The 15,729-nt window shown below is 46.2% G+C and overlaps 1 protein-coding gene across 1 annotated transcript; it reads right to left on the reverse strand.

The window, feature by feature from the left end:
* Nucleotides 1-110: 110 nt before the first annotated feature.
* LOC112574043 lies at nt 111-12,859 on the reverse strand. The gene is made up of 5 exons (XM_025254842.1): nt 9,396-12,859; nt 8,722-8,774; nt 2,345-2,456; nt 1,973-2,121; nt 111-1,647 (listed from the first exon to the last, which is right to left on the reverse strand). The coding sequence occupies exons 1-5, from the start codon at nt 9,413-9,415 to the stop codon at nt 1,445-1,447; spliced, it is 537 nt and encodes a 178-aa protein (XP_025110627.1). The 5' UTR covers nt 9,416-12,859; the 3' UTR covers nt 111-1,444.
* Nucleotides 12,860-15,729: the final 2,870 nt, after the last annotated feature.

Raw genomic sequence — 15,729 nt, forward strand, 5'->3', positions numbered from 1 at the left:
TTCTATAATCTTGCACTCTTCAGCAAAAGAGTTGTTGTTTCCATTTGTCATTAACCTGGTTAGTTTGAGTGCTGTATACTTTTCAAAATGACCAGTACCTGTTACAAATATGTATAACAAATTCAGAGAAATCATTTTTATTTACTGACAACCAAACAAGCAATATTTAAAATGCAGATTCTTATGTACATCATAAAAATGACTTTCCATTTCATGCAACGGTTTTAAGAATTTACACAATCCTATTCCCCATCATTCATCCTTGCAGAATTCCATTGCTGTCTATACACATGCATATTCATGTACACACACACACATGCGCATGGTTGACATGCATATACTTTATCACAGCCATTATAATGACAGGACAGAAAGAGCAGAGACAGTGCACGAGTATGTAAATATTTTTCACAAATGGAAGTTCAGAACATGGGATGGGGGTTACATGACCAAAGATGATGAACATGGTGTGTCGGGAGTGGAATTTGCCTGATGAGAGGTAGCACAGCATTTAAACTAACAGTCCCATTCATTAGAACACATAAGATTTAGATTCTTTCAGAAATTGGGTTTGCCTTCCCTGTATCTCCTCTTGGCGCCCCTAGGTTAGTCCTTAAAGGCAAACTACAAGACAGTAAGGACTGGGGTATGCAAAAGATTCCTGTCTCATTCCTATTACAATCCACTTCTTAACCAACGATGGCAAACATTACATACAGGGAGAAAGTCAAAGATGAATCCTTCCTATTGTTTCATGGAGGATCATGCGATGCTGTGGCAAGAGACATTTTCACAGATCCACGATTTTTTAAGTCCACTGTTAATAGCAGAGGCATGAAAGTCAAGCGGTCATTAATCCAAGCACTCAGACATCACCATTTCAAGAAAACCACTTTGGCACCAACAATGGCCTGCCAGTCATATGGCAAGGCATTCATCCATCACTTGCTGTAAGCTGCAATCACTTTTTCCCTACTGTGGTCATTTCTGGCCGAGAAATCACTGAATTCCAGTAGGCTTGTTCACGAAACATTTTCAGCAGTTTGTCTTATCCGTGGTAAAAGAAAACAAAGGGTGGTATCGTAAGAAGTTTCACAAAGTCGTGCTCTACATCCTTTTTCGTACATAATAAAATGCTCTGTCGATACCAAAATGTTTGTATATCACGTGATGATGCTCCAAACTTGTCAATCAGCCTCACAAAGAAACATTGATTCTACATGTGTGGCGGATTTGTTTACAAGCCATCACCCAGGAACTCACTCGAGTTTTCATGGACAGTCGCAAGGAAGACTCGTCCATTTCCAGCATCTCGAAACTGGCTGCATCACCTCTTCCTCTGCATGGAGAGATTCGTAGAATGACGAGCGGTGGTCATTTTTCCCATCATGCATTGGACTGCACACCTGTATTAGCATCATGCCAGCATGGTCCACACTCACAGCTACGTCAACAGCCTCCAGATGATGAGCAGAAGAGTCCACACAAGATGACTGCCCTCCCAGGTGTGAAAACATGAACTGGTGCTGCCATTTGTATCATAATCATCATAGTAATCATCATCACTCTTGTGGCCAGTGTCTGTGGGAAAGATCACCATGTCATCTTTGTAGTCCCATGGATTTGCCTCCTTCATAGGGAGATGGTCTGCAGCAGAAGGAGAGGACATTGTCAGTCAGTGTATGCACACGTTCACATAAGAACCAGTTCAATGTATTTCTAAATTCAAAAGGATGCAATAACTTAAAAATAAACTAAAATTTATGGTTTGGGTTAGTAAAGAATATTTTTTTGAGACCACAGTAAGTCAACACCTTAAACTTTTGGGTGAGCATTAATTAGTAACTTCTTGTTATGTAGAAATGTATCCTGACATTTTAGAGGAAAAGCAAGTAGAGAGAGTTCAGTGAAGAGAAGGAAGAATAGATGTGTGTTAGTGCAGCCTAGGCCTGATCTTTCAATCTGTACCTACCACATCCGCCGAAAGCTCTGGGGAAGCACGCCATGTGGCCATCAATACACTGACACAAGTTGCACCCGGCCTTCACCCACCTCAGGTGGGGAACATTCCCACACGGTTGTCTACCCAGCTTGTATTCGCACTGCCGACCGTAAAAATCTCTGAAAAATAATTTTTAAAAAAGGTTAAGTGCAAACTGAATCAGGAACACCAGCTGTTGTCATCACAGCTCCAGTCGATGACAAAATACTTTACGCCTTAAACTTTGATAGGTCTTATTGCCATAGACACTGGTGCGCCTCACCTCTAGACATGCACAACTCTAAGCCCTGACTTTCCTACAGAGAGTTGCCGAGGATTGTGTGAGTTGTGAGAACTACTTACTCCGGGCAATGGCAGAAGCTACCCAGGACACAGAGACCTCCATTGAAGCAGCACGGTTTGGACTGGTCATGTTGGAGTTTGGGTTTCATTGGCGATTCCTCACCTGTAATCGCTGCAACATAAGAGGTCAGACTGAGTACAAAAAGGTCACCAACGTCTCACGTCAAGTTCCTTCTGTTTCTGTTGTCACGCGCGTAGGTAAGTAATAAGAGCAGAGATGGTACTAAGTGGCATTTCATGTTGTCCAGTCCTTTTTGTCGTCGCAGCTGTCTTCGGTGGACTGCGGTTGTACAGAGTGATGCATGTTACAGCTCGCCATGTAGACGTGCAGTCATGCGGACAGCCGAATGGTTAGAGAGAGGACTGGCGTCTGAACCTGGAGATAAGCCGGTTCGATTCCCACGTGGCCGCAAACGATTTTCCATCTCTTCTCACCTGTTAGGAAATGGGTACCTGACTCCACAGATGGTTGGGGAAGGTGAGGAAGAAGATTGACCCGATAAAAATTCCCAAACGACCGAAAAGTGTTTGGGGAAGACTCTTTAGACGGAGACACCTTACAAGAAACACACCTTTATGCGAGTTTGTCGTTGTGCGAACATCACAGAGTGTACTGAGGTCTGTTTGTTATCATTATCATTATCAAGTTTTCTCATCATTGTATGCGCAATTCAATTGTCAATGCTGACAAGTTTTAACACCAGCATCAACACAAACACGCGAGGAATACCTGTTGATCATTATGATGACTGTTGGTCACTAGACAAGAACTGATCTCGTGTTCCTTTCTTAACCGAAAGGGCGCCACTCGGCGCTTGATAGTATTCGAAACATCTCTTTGAAAGTAAACATCGAAATAGATTAGGAGGGAGCTAAATGCTGTTTCCTCCTTGCGAAAACAACAAAATATATAAAATAATGATAAAATAAACTACTAGGATATATAAAAATACCCATTTTAAAATTTGTTTCGGTCACAGACCATGCAAGCCTCGAACTGGCACGCCCCTACTCTCTCTCTCGTGTTAAACGCTCCATTCACTCACTTCACTGGTCTCGTCAAGTCGTTTGCGGATCAGACTAAGCCGACCTTTCAGCGGCCTTTGTGTCGATAAAAGGACCAAGTGGACGTCACAACCGAGGGGAGCGCCTCGTGGTTATTACGCCGTGCAGGCTGCAGGTCAAGGGTCAATCTACGATAACAGCGAGGGCGAGTCTAGTGAGCGCAGGACCAACACCAACAATAGGACCACCATACCTGGCCGTTCAGAGGATCCTCCAAGTTGGCAAACATTTAGCAAAGTTAAACCCCTTTTGCAAAAGAGTTGAAGGAGGGGGAAAGAGAGAGTGGGTGGGAGAGTTGGGTACAGAATGTAAAAACAATTTTCGGTCCTCAAACGGGTGGCGTGTCTGGGTAGATAGGCGGGCGGCGCTATCAAGGAAGGACTTTCATTTACCTCCTGTACGAGCTGATAGAGGGGATGACGTGAGATAGCCGGTAATAGTGGAGGAATAGCCAGTAATGGCTGCAGATAAAATACCTGGTCAATAGTTTATCTTAACGTGTCCGACAACAATATTTTGATGAGAGAGTTGTGATGCCGCGTGAGATAGAGTTTAGAGGCGTGAAGTGGCGCAGACCCGAGTTTATTGTCGATGTCAAAGATCGTGTTGGTTTCAGGCTAGTTGTGGTTTGTTTGTTGTTGTGGTTTTTCTGTTTTTTTTTTTTTTTTTTCGTGTGATGATACCATTCTGTCAGTCAATTACACCCATCCCGGTGCACGTAAAATTGTGAACTACGACCCCTGGTTGCCTCCATTACAACCACTCACCTCCCTCTCCCCATGTCATCCTCCTCCTCTCACAAAGGACTACAGTCACTAGACGATGTCTTGCGTGTTTACGCCCACTTCCGAGGTCTCCCTCCCCTAGTCCTCGTTTTACCACGAACTTACATATACATCCGGGCATTTTTCACACATAGGGTTTGTACCCGTGGTCCCTACATTTACATTCAGTTGCAGGAATAAATAAGAAGCTGACAAACATCGGGAAAACGTCTTGACTTGGGAAACCAACTATGGAAATCACATGGGAAAAAAAAACCGTCATGAACTTTAACTGGAAATCCTATAATACTGGGATCTGACAGAAATCCGCCAACAATCAGCAACCGTCTCCTCTCTCATCCCACGAGACATACCTCATTGCTTTCATTAACATTTTTATGGCGCGTGGACAGTGGTGTGAGAAAAAAAAAACCCAAACAAACAAAAAAACAAACATGCGTTTCAGTCAAACGTGTTTTGAGATGGGTCACTAGCCGCCATCTTCATAGTCGATGGTTACACGATGGACATGCTGACTGAATGTCATTATGAAGGTGCAAGATCCCTTATTCTAGTATCATTACATTAATTTATACATAATGATCAGGAGTATTGTGAAAGCGAATTTAATGTCAACTAGTTAGCTGCTCTACTCAACGTCCAACTACCAAGATGGCGCCTTCTGCAGTCCCGCCGCAACATGTTCTTCGGGTGTCGGCAAGTTGACATTGTTCCCTCAAAGCCATCTTGGTGAGGTCACCACCACCACTGCAACATATTCTGATCAGAATGGCGACCTCGGTGGTAGGAGCCCCGCCGCGGGTGTCACGTGCTGAACTCGCTGTCAATGAACTCGCGGCGGTCCGGCGGGGCAGCGCGTCACATCAGAGCGAGTCGCGCAGGTGGGGCGACTGGCTGGCGACAGCAGGAAGGACTAATTGCAATTAGCTCCCTACCCTCTGTCTTGACACAGTGTTTAATCTCCGTGCCTGTCAGAACACCTGGGAGTTCTGACCGTTGGGAAACTGTTCGTTGCCTGGGAGACTGAATACATTCCTCTGTACATCGGATCTTGACCCCCGCGAACCCCGGGCATATCTTCTGTTACCATCGTTTGTTATGTTGTCATTGTTTGTGCTCTGCCAACCATCGAGGGAAGGTTGACCTGCTTCTTCTGTTTCCACCATTCAGCACATTCTCCTCAAACACTTCGGATTGAAGGTGCTACAGTCGGTCACACGTGGTTCGTATCTCGTTTCAAAATTTTTTTTCTCTGCCTGTGATAAACTATCAAACCTGATTCTCATTCGAACACACCCAACTGCTGATGATAACATCAGAGGCGATGATTTTTTTAAAAGCCCAAGATTTAGAAAGGAAAGCCGCCTTCAACCTTTCCCTGCCTCACTTCAAGACTACAGGTGGTCTTGATATAAGTTCTCAGTATTTTTACCTGGTTATCCTCCCCAGTCGCTCCCATGGCATCGCCGACACCAGAATATTGCGCATTGTGAGTGAAGAGGTTTGACCTGGCAAAGTAAGGTGGTCACGTGGTCCATGTAGGGGATAAACAACACGTAGACTAATACTAAACAGGACATCATCATCCCAGAATCATTCTTTACTCCCGGCATCCCCTGCGCCGAGCCTGCTCGCATCCAGTCACGTGGTGTGCGTTTGGATAATGAGACCTTTTATGTAAGAGGAGCTTGTCGTCACTGGGTCATCACCAGGTCTACCAGCACAACACCCGTCCTCATCCTTCCGTGGGCTGGAGCTGGGAGGGTTAGAGTAAAGGTAAAGGTGTCTGGAGTTGAGTGTAAATAGAATGGTGCTTCCTGAGTCATCGACAGGCATCGCTAATTGCGCACGGAGGTAGTAAATAAACAAATAAACCATCATGATAAACCGAGCAAAGCTAGTTAAGGGTTTAGACGCCAAAAGCAGTCGTTTCTCCACAAGCTGTACTCAGCTCCCATCCCCTCCTCTCCATGATCATCACCACCGCAAAGAATTTTTTCTTTAAAAAAAATGAGGACAACACAGATGCGAAACAATTTATAATAATTTGAAAACGAGTGTTTAAATAGTAACAAAACTGTTGTAACTGTTGTCTCTTGCGCTGGGCTGGGTGTCAAATGTTTGTGATGCCGACCCCCGACATCCATCCCCTCCACCATCCCGTGGGTAGGGTGTCACTATAAAAGCAGGTTTCTAAACGGTTCCATTACAGACTGACACTGAGTCCGGGATAGCTCGCTGTGACTATCTCTTCACAAGGTTTGTGAGCTCTACTCGCTGGGTTTTCCCGTTACCAGCACCGTTATTTTGTGTCGGAGGCTGGAGGTGTCTGATGGTGGCTATCACTAAATTATGGCCTCTGGACCTCGGGCGTCCGGCGATGGAGAAACTCTAGAGGGTTTCTTACAACTCTTTCCCCTTCCCCATCCCCCAACCCATTCCCTCACAACCCCCCACTGGGCATCAAAGGTCAAGACAGTGCAGCGAGTTCTCTATCTGTGGTCAGTGGGTGACGGGAAGGAAATGCGCGAGATACCGGGAGGTGAGGGGAGTGTGGAGGGATGCGGGGTGGGGAGGACAGTGAAGGGTCGTTGGCAGACCGCGGCGCCAGGCCGTCAAAGAGCCCGCGGTCCTGACAGTTCCTAGGGTCTCCTCCTCCCCACCACCTCCACCTACCCCACATACCTCCGACCACACGCGGCCACCCTGTTCTGCGGCTTGACTTTCTGATTCACACCCACCGAAGCAATGGTGGGTGACTTGACCACCTACAACTCAGCGGTGGACGAGCGGCCGGTCATAAAATGTAGCCGGACCGACTCGTCTACCCTGACACCGTGGTTTATGGTCGCTAGGACAAGGGCACCTGTCAGAGAAGACCGACAGACAAAGTACAACTTCACGGCTCACGAACAAAGCCGATACCTCTAGACTTATGCTTACGAGAAGGAAGTGTACGTGTGCGTGCGTGTGTGCACGACTTCAGAACGAGGATGGTCTTAGTATCCATCCTACTGGTGCCTGGTTTCATTGCTGAGGTATCGTGTCCTACACAGGTGTCAGTATTCAGGTGTTGGAGCCAGACTTGTCGATCGGGTACCACGTAGCAGTGTGTTCGTGCGTTAGTACTCACGCGTGTATTTACAATCATGCTTTACCAGATATATATATACGGCATCCCACAACACATCACGAGAATGAGGGAGCAGTTGAGCCAGAGGGCGCCACTGGGAGATGCGCACAATTCAATTCTTTCTCTCGTTGTGATCGCAACCGACGCCAAGATCTCGCCAAGAGACCGCGATTCTGATGAGATGCTTGACGAAGCTTCCAACAACGACCACAGCACACCCTCTGTACCAAACAGGATGCACCGGTGGCCCTCGACACCGAGTGCGACAAAAAATAGGCAAAGGTAAACAACAACACAAGATGCACCAGACTCACCAAGGGGAAAACTATGGAATGTTACTTGTAAGCAAGCGAGAGGTTAAAAAATTAATCAAGATCACAACAAGCTACCTGTGTGTGATGTGGGGAAGGGCTTTGTTTCCATCTTCCATGTGATGCCGATGTGCACGTATGCCCTCCCACTGCTCCCCCTGTAGGTTGGCCTGCCCTTGACATCTTAACAGAAGACATTGGCTGGCTAATCAAAGCTATGACAGTGCATCACCGACATCACAGTTTGGCACCACAGACTTGATGCTTGTGAAGCAGCAGCACTCAGACCTTGGTGGTTCGAGACTCCCTCGGTGGACGAATGGAAAACTTCCCCTCTGCCCACCCAACCCCGATGGGTACCTTGATTCTTCAGGACAGGTAAAAATTGTGTCCAAGGCACAACAATCCACAACAGTTCTCGTCTTCATACACCCACCACAGATTTTTGTTTCACTGTTTCGCGCGCTGTGGGACATGTACAGTACAGCCTTCCTGTCGTATAAAACAAAGCATAATGATGATCGTAATATTTTATTGTTCTCGACTATGTAGACTAGGACCACTGCATTCCTTTGGTCAAGACAACCACATCAGATCGCAGGGGGTGGGTCTTAGAAATAGTGGGGAGGGGCACGAGAGGTCAGCACGGACACTACCGCCATTGTCCGACCGACCAGGTGCCATCTCCCGTCGCGTAGCAACAGGACATGTCACCGTTTGTGTCGTGACAGTCTCCCAGAGATCGTAAAGAGTGTCTGTCTGCTGTAGAAGGTGGCCTCGTTCCGTATCTGGCAGCATATCTGTGCGGAGGTCGGCAGATGATTATAGTTGTCACGACTACGAGAATCACCGCGGTACTTCGCGAGACCTGGCGAGACTTTATGCACGAGGTGACAGCAGAAGGCATCACTAGTCCGACATGGACATAAAGTACGACATAGTAGACATAGTTCGTCAGAAACATAAACCTCGCACCTGATGACAACCACGCGAACAGTCCATGTCTAAAGTGCAGATTACACGGCTACAGGGAATGAAAAGAAAAAAAATAATATAGGCAATAATTTTAGAAATAAAACTTACCTTGTGCGCAGACCATGATGGAGTGTAGCTGTGTCACAATCGTCATCAGCCACCTGCCCAGCGAGGTAATTAAACACAAATTAGTGTCGGAAATCTTTTAAAAATCGATACTAAAGAATGTTAGTAATTAAAGACTCTTAGAAAATTGTGGATAACAAATTCACACTAATTAATGTCACACCCATAACTAACCTGAACCTAACAGAAGCTCTGTTACGACACCAGTAACCGTCAACACATTACTCAGTAATTTTACAGTAATAACAACTGCAGTAACAAGTCGTAAATTCCGACATGTTCTTTAGTCATCTGTGATAGTCGTCACACCTGTGGCGGTGTACTTCAAAGTGAAAAATTATCTAAAACAATCTGTGGGAACTGAACCCTAGCATGAACTACAAGCGGCTGTCGCAACAGACTCGGATGGTTGACTGCGGTGTTTCTGTTCGCTGTGCCCAGCTGAAGCAGTTTTTTCCTCCGTTCCCTCGTCAGTTCTTCGTTCACAGGTAAGTCTTCCCCTCCAGCAAGTCAAACAAGATTCCTTATCAAGTGGTTTCGCATCCTACACGAAGCCTTCCATGGTTCGCTGCACATTCCATCACTTGTGTACCACCTCACGGTCAACTGCTCATCCTTATTTACCATTCAACAAAGGGTTCAAAATAAAAACTAACCTGACTGATGGAATATCCATTCCCGACCAGCCTCGGCGTCGTCAATGGTGGAGGTGGTTGTTCCTCCCACGAGCTCAAGTATAATCCACAGCAAGCGACACGCTGGTGTAGGTGAGGGTGTCCACTACACCGAGGGTCAGACACACGTTCCTGAGCTGCCCACACACACACTGTCCTGTGTTGTGAAGGTAAGTACACCTCTGGCCAGGGTGTGCTCCTCCACCTCACCTCTAGCCTTATCACACTCCACGTGGACGGCGGTAAACAGAGCGCGGATTGGCCGGCAGTGCAGGCTCGCGGTGAGCAAGTGGTCACAGCCAGCCAGCCAGCCAGCCGGAACGGAGCGGGGATGAGGGGTGGGGCGGAGTAGGAGATGGTGGTGGGGTTGCTTGAACGACATATGGGATCTCATCAATTTGCACAATTTGTTTCCTTTGTGGATTGTGAAGCAGGACCATCAGAGAGAGCCAACGTAAGTAATTAAAAATAAAATTATATATATATATGCAAAACATGGATTAACACACAAACACATTCCACTCAGGTCTTACAGACATGCTACACACTCAAACAAGTGTATATTCACACACACACACGTATCTCCTTCAGTGCGCAGACGCGGCGCCGGATCACAGCCGAAAGTCCGTTTATCAACGGTTTGTGATCGGGCGGCGGCAGTTCTTTGATCTGCTGGCCACGTCCATCGCTCGGCCGCTCCCTGTTCCAGACGACTGGTTGTGGCTGCCACCGACACGGCGCAGTCTCCCCTTTACCGCGGACCTTGCTGGGGTCTGACCCCCGTCTCCCCCTCGTCTCTCCTGTCCTATCATCAGTCCACATCTCCGAGTGCCTTCAGGCGAAGAACCGAACCCTTCACACTGTTGACTTTTGCCTTCCTGAGAATTCCGCGCGGCCAACGGTTTGTCCTCTGATTGCTTCGACAATTGTTGGCGCGGGATGCGATACAAGAAACCCGTGGCTACGACTGCTGCAACCGCTTTAGATCTTTCTAGAAGAGAACTTGTTATCTTTCCCGCACCACCCTCCTACCGACACGACAACTGACGATGGGGTTTGGGTGCAGAAGACGGGTTGGAGATAATAGGATTTTTTTTAATTTTTAGTCTCTTTTACTTTGGTGTATTACACCGTGAGAACAGGACCACAGACATGCATAGAACTGGTTTTACCAGTCCTTTGGCCGCGGATTATTTCCTTTTTGCTCTCTTCCTCCCTTCATCTCTCAATGTCCATTCATCCGTACAAATCTATCTGTAAGTCCAGCGATGTGCAACACCGTCAGAATACCGTTGAATTAGTCATAAACCTGATGTTCAGTCACAGTGAACATCGTTCACACTTTCAGCTAATGGAAGCACAAGCATGTGACTGAACACAAACAAATAATTGCTCCATAGACACAATAAAATAAACAGAACAAGAGGCACAAGGACAGGGATGTACGCAGATAATTATCGTAGGAACTACTCAGTGGCGCCCTCTATTACCACAGGTGCTCAGGGCGCGTGCCATACCTGCCATACCCGAGATACGACCACCGATAGTAAGTAGTGTTTACTGTTAGATACGACATTGCCGGGGGCACAACATCCTCCGTGGGACAAGGCTGTGAGCAGTTACAATGGACTGGATGTTCATCACGGACTTCACGGTCGGGGCCCAGTTACATGATACACCCTGGACTAGTGCCCGGGTATTTTCCGCTCCAGTCTGATATTGAATCATTTTAGCTCCTGGATAAATGATAAGAAAACCGTTGGCTAATAGTGATGGCTGGACCAACTGTAAGACTTATTTGAAAATGGCGGTCTGTAGGATGTTTGCATTCTGTGAGAAGTTCTCCACAGCATACAGATTTAAACATTTGTTGTTTTCTTCTTGTTGCTGTTTTTGCTATTGTTGTTGGTTTTAAAGGAAAGGAAGACGTTTGCAATAAAACAATATGCGTGGGAGCATAAATATTTTTTTAAATGTATATTATAGAACACAGCCACCTAAATTACCCTGAACGATGGCATACATAGCAAAACTCAATAATGATCGATCGTTTTGTAGAAGGATGAAGACTGCTGGTAGAAGAAATGGCTGGAAATTAATCCCAGAATACAGCTCCGGAAATTTTAATTTTAAATTCCAGACCTTTAAATTTATTGTTTGTGACTCATCTCAGAAACAGAACAGAAAGACAGTAACACGTACGTCTGATATGCCTTTTAAGCAAAAAACAAACAAACAAAACAAAAAGACTGTATGAGCAAACGCCAATGTTACCTGGTCATAAAAGGCGAACAAAGATTTTTCAAATAACTGAATTTAGTTCATGACAAGAAACTGGCTTCTCAAATCTGAGCCAGTATTCCGTTCCGTTCGTGATACATTCATTTCGATTATTGGAATTAAATTTTCGCCTGTAATAAAGAAAAAGTGAAAGAATCCTTTTCCCACAAAAGTAGGCATGGAAGAAGTCTTGTTGTTATGGCAACGAACGGACGTCAATGCAGTTGTCCCCGTTCTGTGTCTCCCAGACCCCAAAATAACTACATAATGAAAATGCCTCTGAGAGCATTACTTGCGACAATGACACAGTGAGGTTCTATTAACCTGTCTGTGTGACTGGGTTTAGTGTCTAAAAATGTCTCAGCCAGCCAGCCAGCCACCCAGCCAGCCAGGAAAGTCCAGGATAACTTCCACACCCAAGACTTTGCGAGTTCCAGGCTTGCATCTAGCAGACACCCGGCCCACCCTACCTCACAGCCTCCACCACCAACCACTTCCTCTCTCTTTGACTGTCGTGCCATAGATAAGAAGCTAAACAGCCGAGCGAGATTTATCGCCTGTTTGGCATTCCACCAGGAAACTCGTTTGTATTACCGGACAATATGAGGCCAGAGCAGGCGATTCCAGTCCGGCCTGCTGCACACACCGCGGGGTCAGTCACCGTGACCTGCAGGAGCTCTCCAACGTCGGAAACACACAAAGTCCCGGAGCAGAACTTCGCTGAAAATTTCATCTGAAATCCTTTTTTTCGTCTCGATGGAGCATATTTATTGCGATATACCAATTCTTACTCATCTGTCCCTTGATAAAATAGAGCTTTTACCAACAATATTCTTTGTTTGAATGACTCCCACCCGAATGTTGATGATTAAACAGTTCCGCCATGTTGGGACCGTCCGCGACTCACGCCGATGTTGATTTTCGAGTAGACAGATCATGTGGAACTTTCTAAACCAACCTGCTATACATCGGCACATTCCTCAGTTCAAAGAGCGCTTGTACAACAGGTGGGGTGTTCCCGAGCTCGTTGTTTAATTAGACGATGAAGTCGGCTTCCTTTGATGGCGAGGTCACGCCCACCTGCTGCAGGTTGTGGCGAGGGTCAGAGACAAGATGGAATTTCTCAGTTTGCTTTGCTGTCTCCCGACAGTTCCAGATGGGTGTCCTAGGGTGGGGTGGGTATTATAGCAGCTTTCATTGCTCTTCCGTGTAGACGTGTGTATGAATTCAAACTTCTGCTATCGATACAAACTTTCATAAAGAGAAGTTTAGTTTGTGTGTTTAATGACTGAGGCCAGTGATGGGTGTGGTGTAGCCAAAACAGCATGACTGGCCATTTTGGTAACTGACGATGATCCAAGCATCTAACTATTTAAGATGATATCACCCCCTGGTGATCCCTGACTTTGACTTTCGACAGTAGTTTCTCACACCACCCACACACACGTCGATATACAACATGGGTCAAGTGAGATGAATTACTATCACCGAGTCCTTCCCATTTCCTCAACAGATCTGTTTATCATCTATGCCGAGATAAACTAGCGGTGGGCACAAGGGTATCAGTATCTCATCCCTACCCAGCCTCCTTGTCAGAGACTTGTTCTCCGCTCATACTCCAAACTCAAGCCGCGAAGATTTTGGTTGTGAAACCAAACCAACCGACCTTCCAACGAAAATCAAGACTGGGAATAATAATAATTATTGCAAAATTTTTTAAGTGCATACTCACCCTCCTAAGGAGTATGCTTAAGAACGAAACACGGACAACATACGAGGGACAGGAAAACATATAACATATATGAGCTATAAAAGAATAAACAACAGTACTAATAAAGAATAAAATCAAATGAAGAAAACACAAAGAGGAAACCAATAACAAGAACAAGAGCTGAGAGTAACATGATATTGCAAAAAGAAAATATGGAAGGTGGATAGGCGTCCAAGTTGGGCGGCACATGCCAGACTACAGGAACTATCGTCAAACGGACAGTACCCTCGTGCAGAGGTGGGGTACCCAGCTATCAGAGAGAACTGTCCGGGTGTTCCCGATAGGTATCGCAGTTCGTGCGGGCCTCGGCATCTTCTGAGTTGTCGGGAGCCCAGCGGACCCCCAGCTGTTCAAATATCGCAGTGGACGCGGAAGCCAATATTCCACACCTGCATGAAGTGTGCGTGCGGCGTGGTCACTGAGGTATCAGTCGCTGCGGTTGTCTTGCAAGTTATCTTTCATCAGTAAAACACGCACTCGTACGAGGCTCTGGCACCTTTTTTTTTTTTTTGCGAAGAAGAGAGAACATCCACTCATGGCGGTAGAACGGTTTGTGCGGCGAACGAACGAAAACTTGCGGAATAAACATACTCTCCCTGCAATGGAAGAATTTCAGGATTAGCGCCTTCCTCTTGTCCTTCACTGTGAATCGTGTTCTTATCCATCCTGCTTTTCTGTCAGTAGTTGTCTTCCTAAAATGAGATATAACAAAGAATTTGTGAAGTAAAGACTGAAGCCCCGCTTTTTATCAAGTATCATTCGGTTACTCAATCCACATCCCACCCTCCCACGCCTCTCAATAACATCATCTTAATGCTCCTGGAACGACTTCATGTTCTTGATCGACTCTTGGAAATAACCGGAGAGGTCAGTTGAGCGCAGTCATTCTGCCGAGCGGAAACTGTCAACATTCCTTCTCCGAGAACTGGGTACCCGATTCAAGCTTATCACGCATCCCTGGACCTCGCATGGCAGGCGGTGTGCGGCACATTTGGAAGCAATAAACACCAGGACGATAACCTGCATCGCCTGTCTCTTACAATCACTGGCCTTGCAGATACGGAATGTTTTACGAGCGATCGTGGGTCAGTCTTGTCCACGCAGTTATCTTTACACCCCGACCACTGTAGCCGAGGCAGCCTGCCACGCTGTACGATTCGCGAAGAAGACTCAAAATTTATGGAGACCTATAAACGGCTTTGGCAGCATCCATAAACCTTAAGCGGCGGACACACGAGAAGCCAAAAGCACGAAACTTTTCCGAAGCAACCCTGCTTTTCCTGCTTGCCGTGTGACCACCACTGCAAGCTATCCCCAAAGCGGCTTCGTAAGCCTGCTTGGCTTCAGCTTGCGGCCTGCTTCGCGCTTTAGAACCTGTTCTACTTTTCCACGCGTTTCCACATGGCTGTGAAAGCAACAGGGCCTCTGGCGAACCTCAGCGAGGACCAGACCGTTCATTTGATCGAATTAATTAACTCCCATAGCGAGCTATGGGACTCGAGACGGCCTAAATATAGGCACAAACAATTTAAGACCGAAACAGCGTTCGTGTGTGTGACCAGCGGCCCCCTCCAAGCCGGCTTATCAAGCAGCCCGCAAGCGGGCTCGGAAAAGCGCTGCTTCGAAAGCCAAGCTTGCGAAGCCGCTTTTTGCTTCTCGTGTGTCCGCACCTTTAGGGGTAGAGCGACTTTTCAAGCTTTGTAAAGTAGTTACTTATTTTGACAGAAGCGAAGGCCAGAGGAACCTCATGGACAAACATGGGTAACCGGAGATATCTTCCACCCTGTTTTCTCTCTCCTTTGGTCTTTGAGTTTGCAAATCTTTACTGACTTTGTCAATTTTGCATCTGCTGCTACATTTGAGTCAAGATTGTTCAGCTCGGTAACTGTCATGCGTGGGTGGGAGGGCAGTGTAAGAAAGTGAATGTGATACACGAGTAATCAAACACGTGTCTGAAGAACTTCACAGTTCTGTTTAGATTGGCACGCTATCTGTGATGTCTCTTCACTAAATAGTTGAGGCTGACAGCTATTTTCAGTGCCACTGACCAAACGGTGAATAACTTTACCCTTATTTCTGTCACAGTATAACAAAATAACATTGATGCCAGTGTCGTGAAACACATGAAATGATATTGCCAGCAATATGAAAACCGTCTAGTGAAATCAATATTGGTGGTTTAAAATTTTAACAAAAATTGCTTTGAGTTGTCCTTTGGAGCTTAGCAAACACAGAAATTATTATGGAAAGTAAGGGGAACAGAAA

Source organism: Pomacea canaliculata, linkage group LG10 (assembly GCF_003073045.1).
Source record: "Pomacea canaliculata isolate SZHN2017 linkage group LG10, ASM307304v1, whole genome shotgun sequence".
Taxonomy (NCBI): domain Eukaryota; kingdom Metazoa; phylum Mollusca; class Gastropoda; order Architaenioglossa; family Ampullariidae; genus Pomacea; species Pomacea canaliculata.

What these genes read in the sequence shown, in the direction of transcription:
- LOC112574043 (XM_025254842.1), bottom strand. Translation starts at nt 9,415, where the DNA reads ATGGATATTCCATCAGTCAG. An exon ending in AGCTTCTGCCATTGCCCGGA is followed by an intron (nt 2,122 to 2,344) that starts GTAAGTAGTTCT and finishes ATTATTTTTCAG; the next exon opens with AGATTTTTACGGTCGGCAGT. An exon ending in CAGAGCTTTCGGCGGATGTG is followed by an intron (nt 1,648 to 1,972) that starts GTAGGTACAGAT and finishes CTTCTGCTGCAG; the next exon opens with ACCATCTCCCTATGAAGGAG.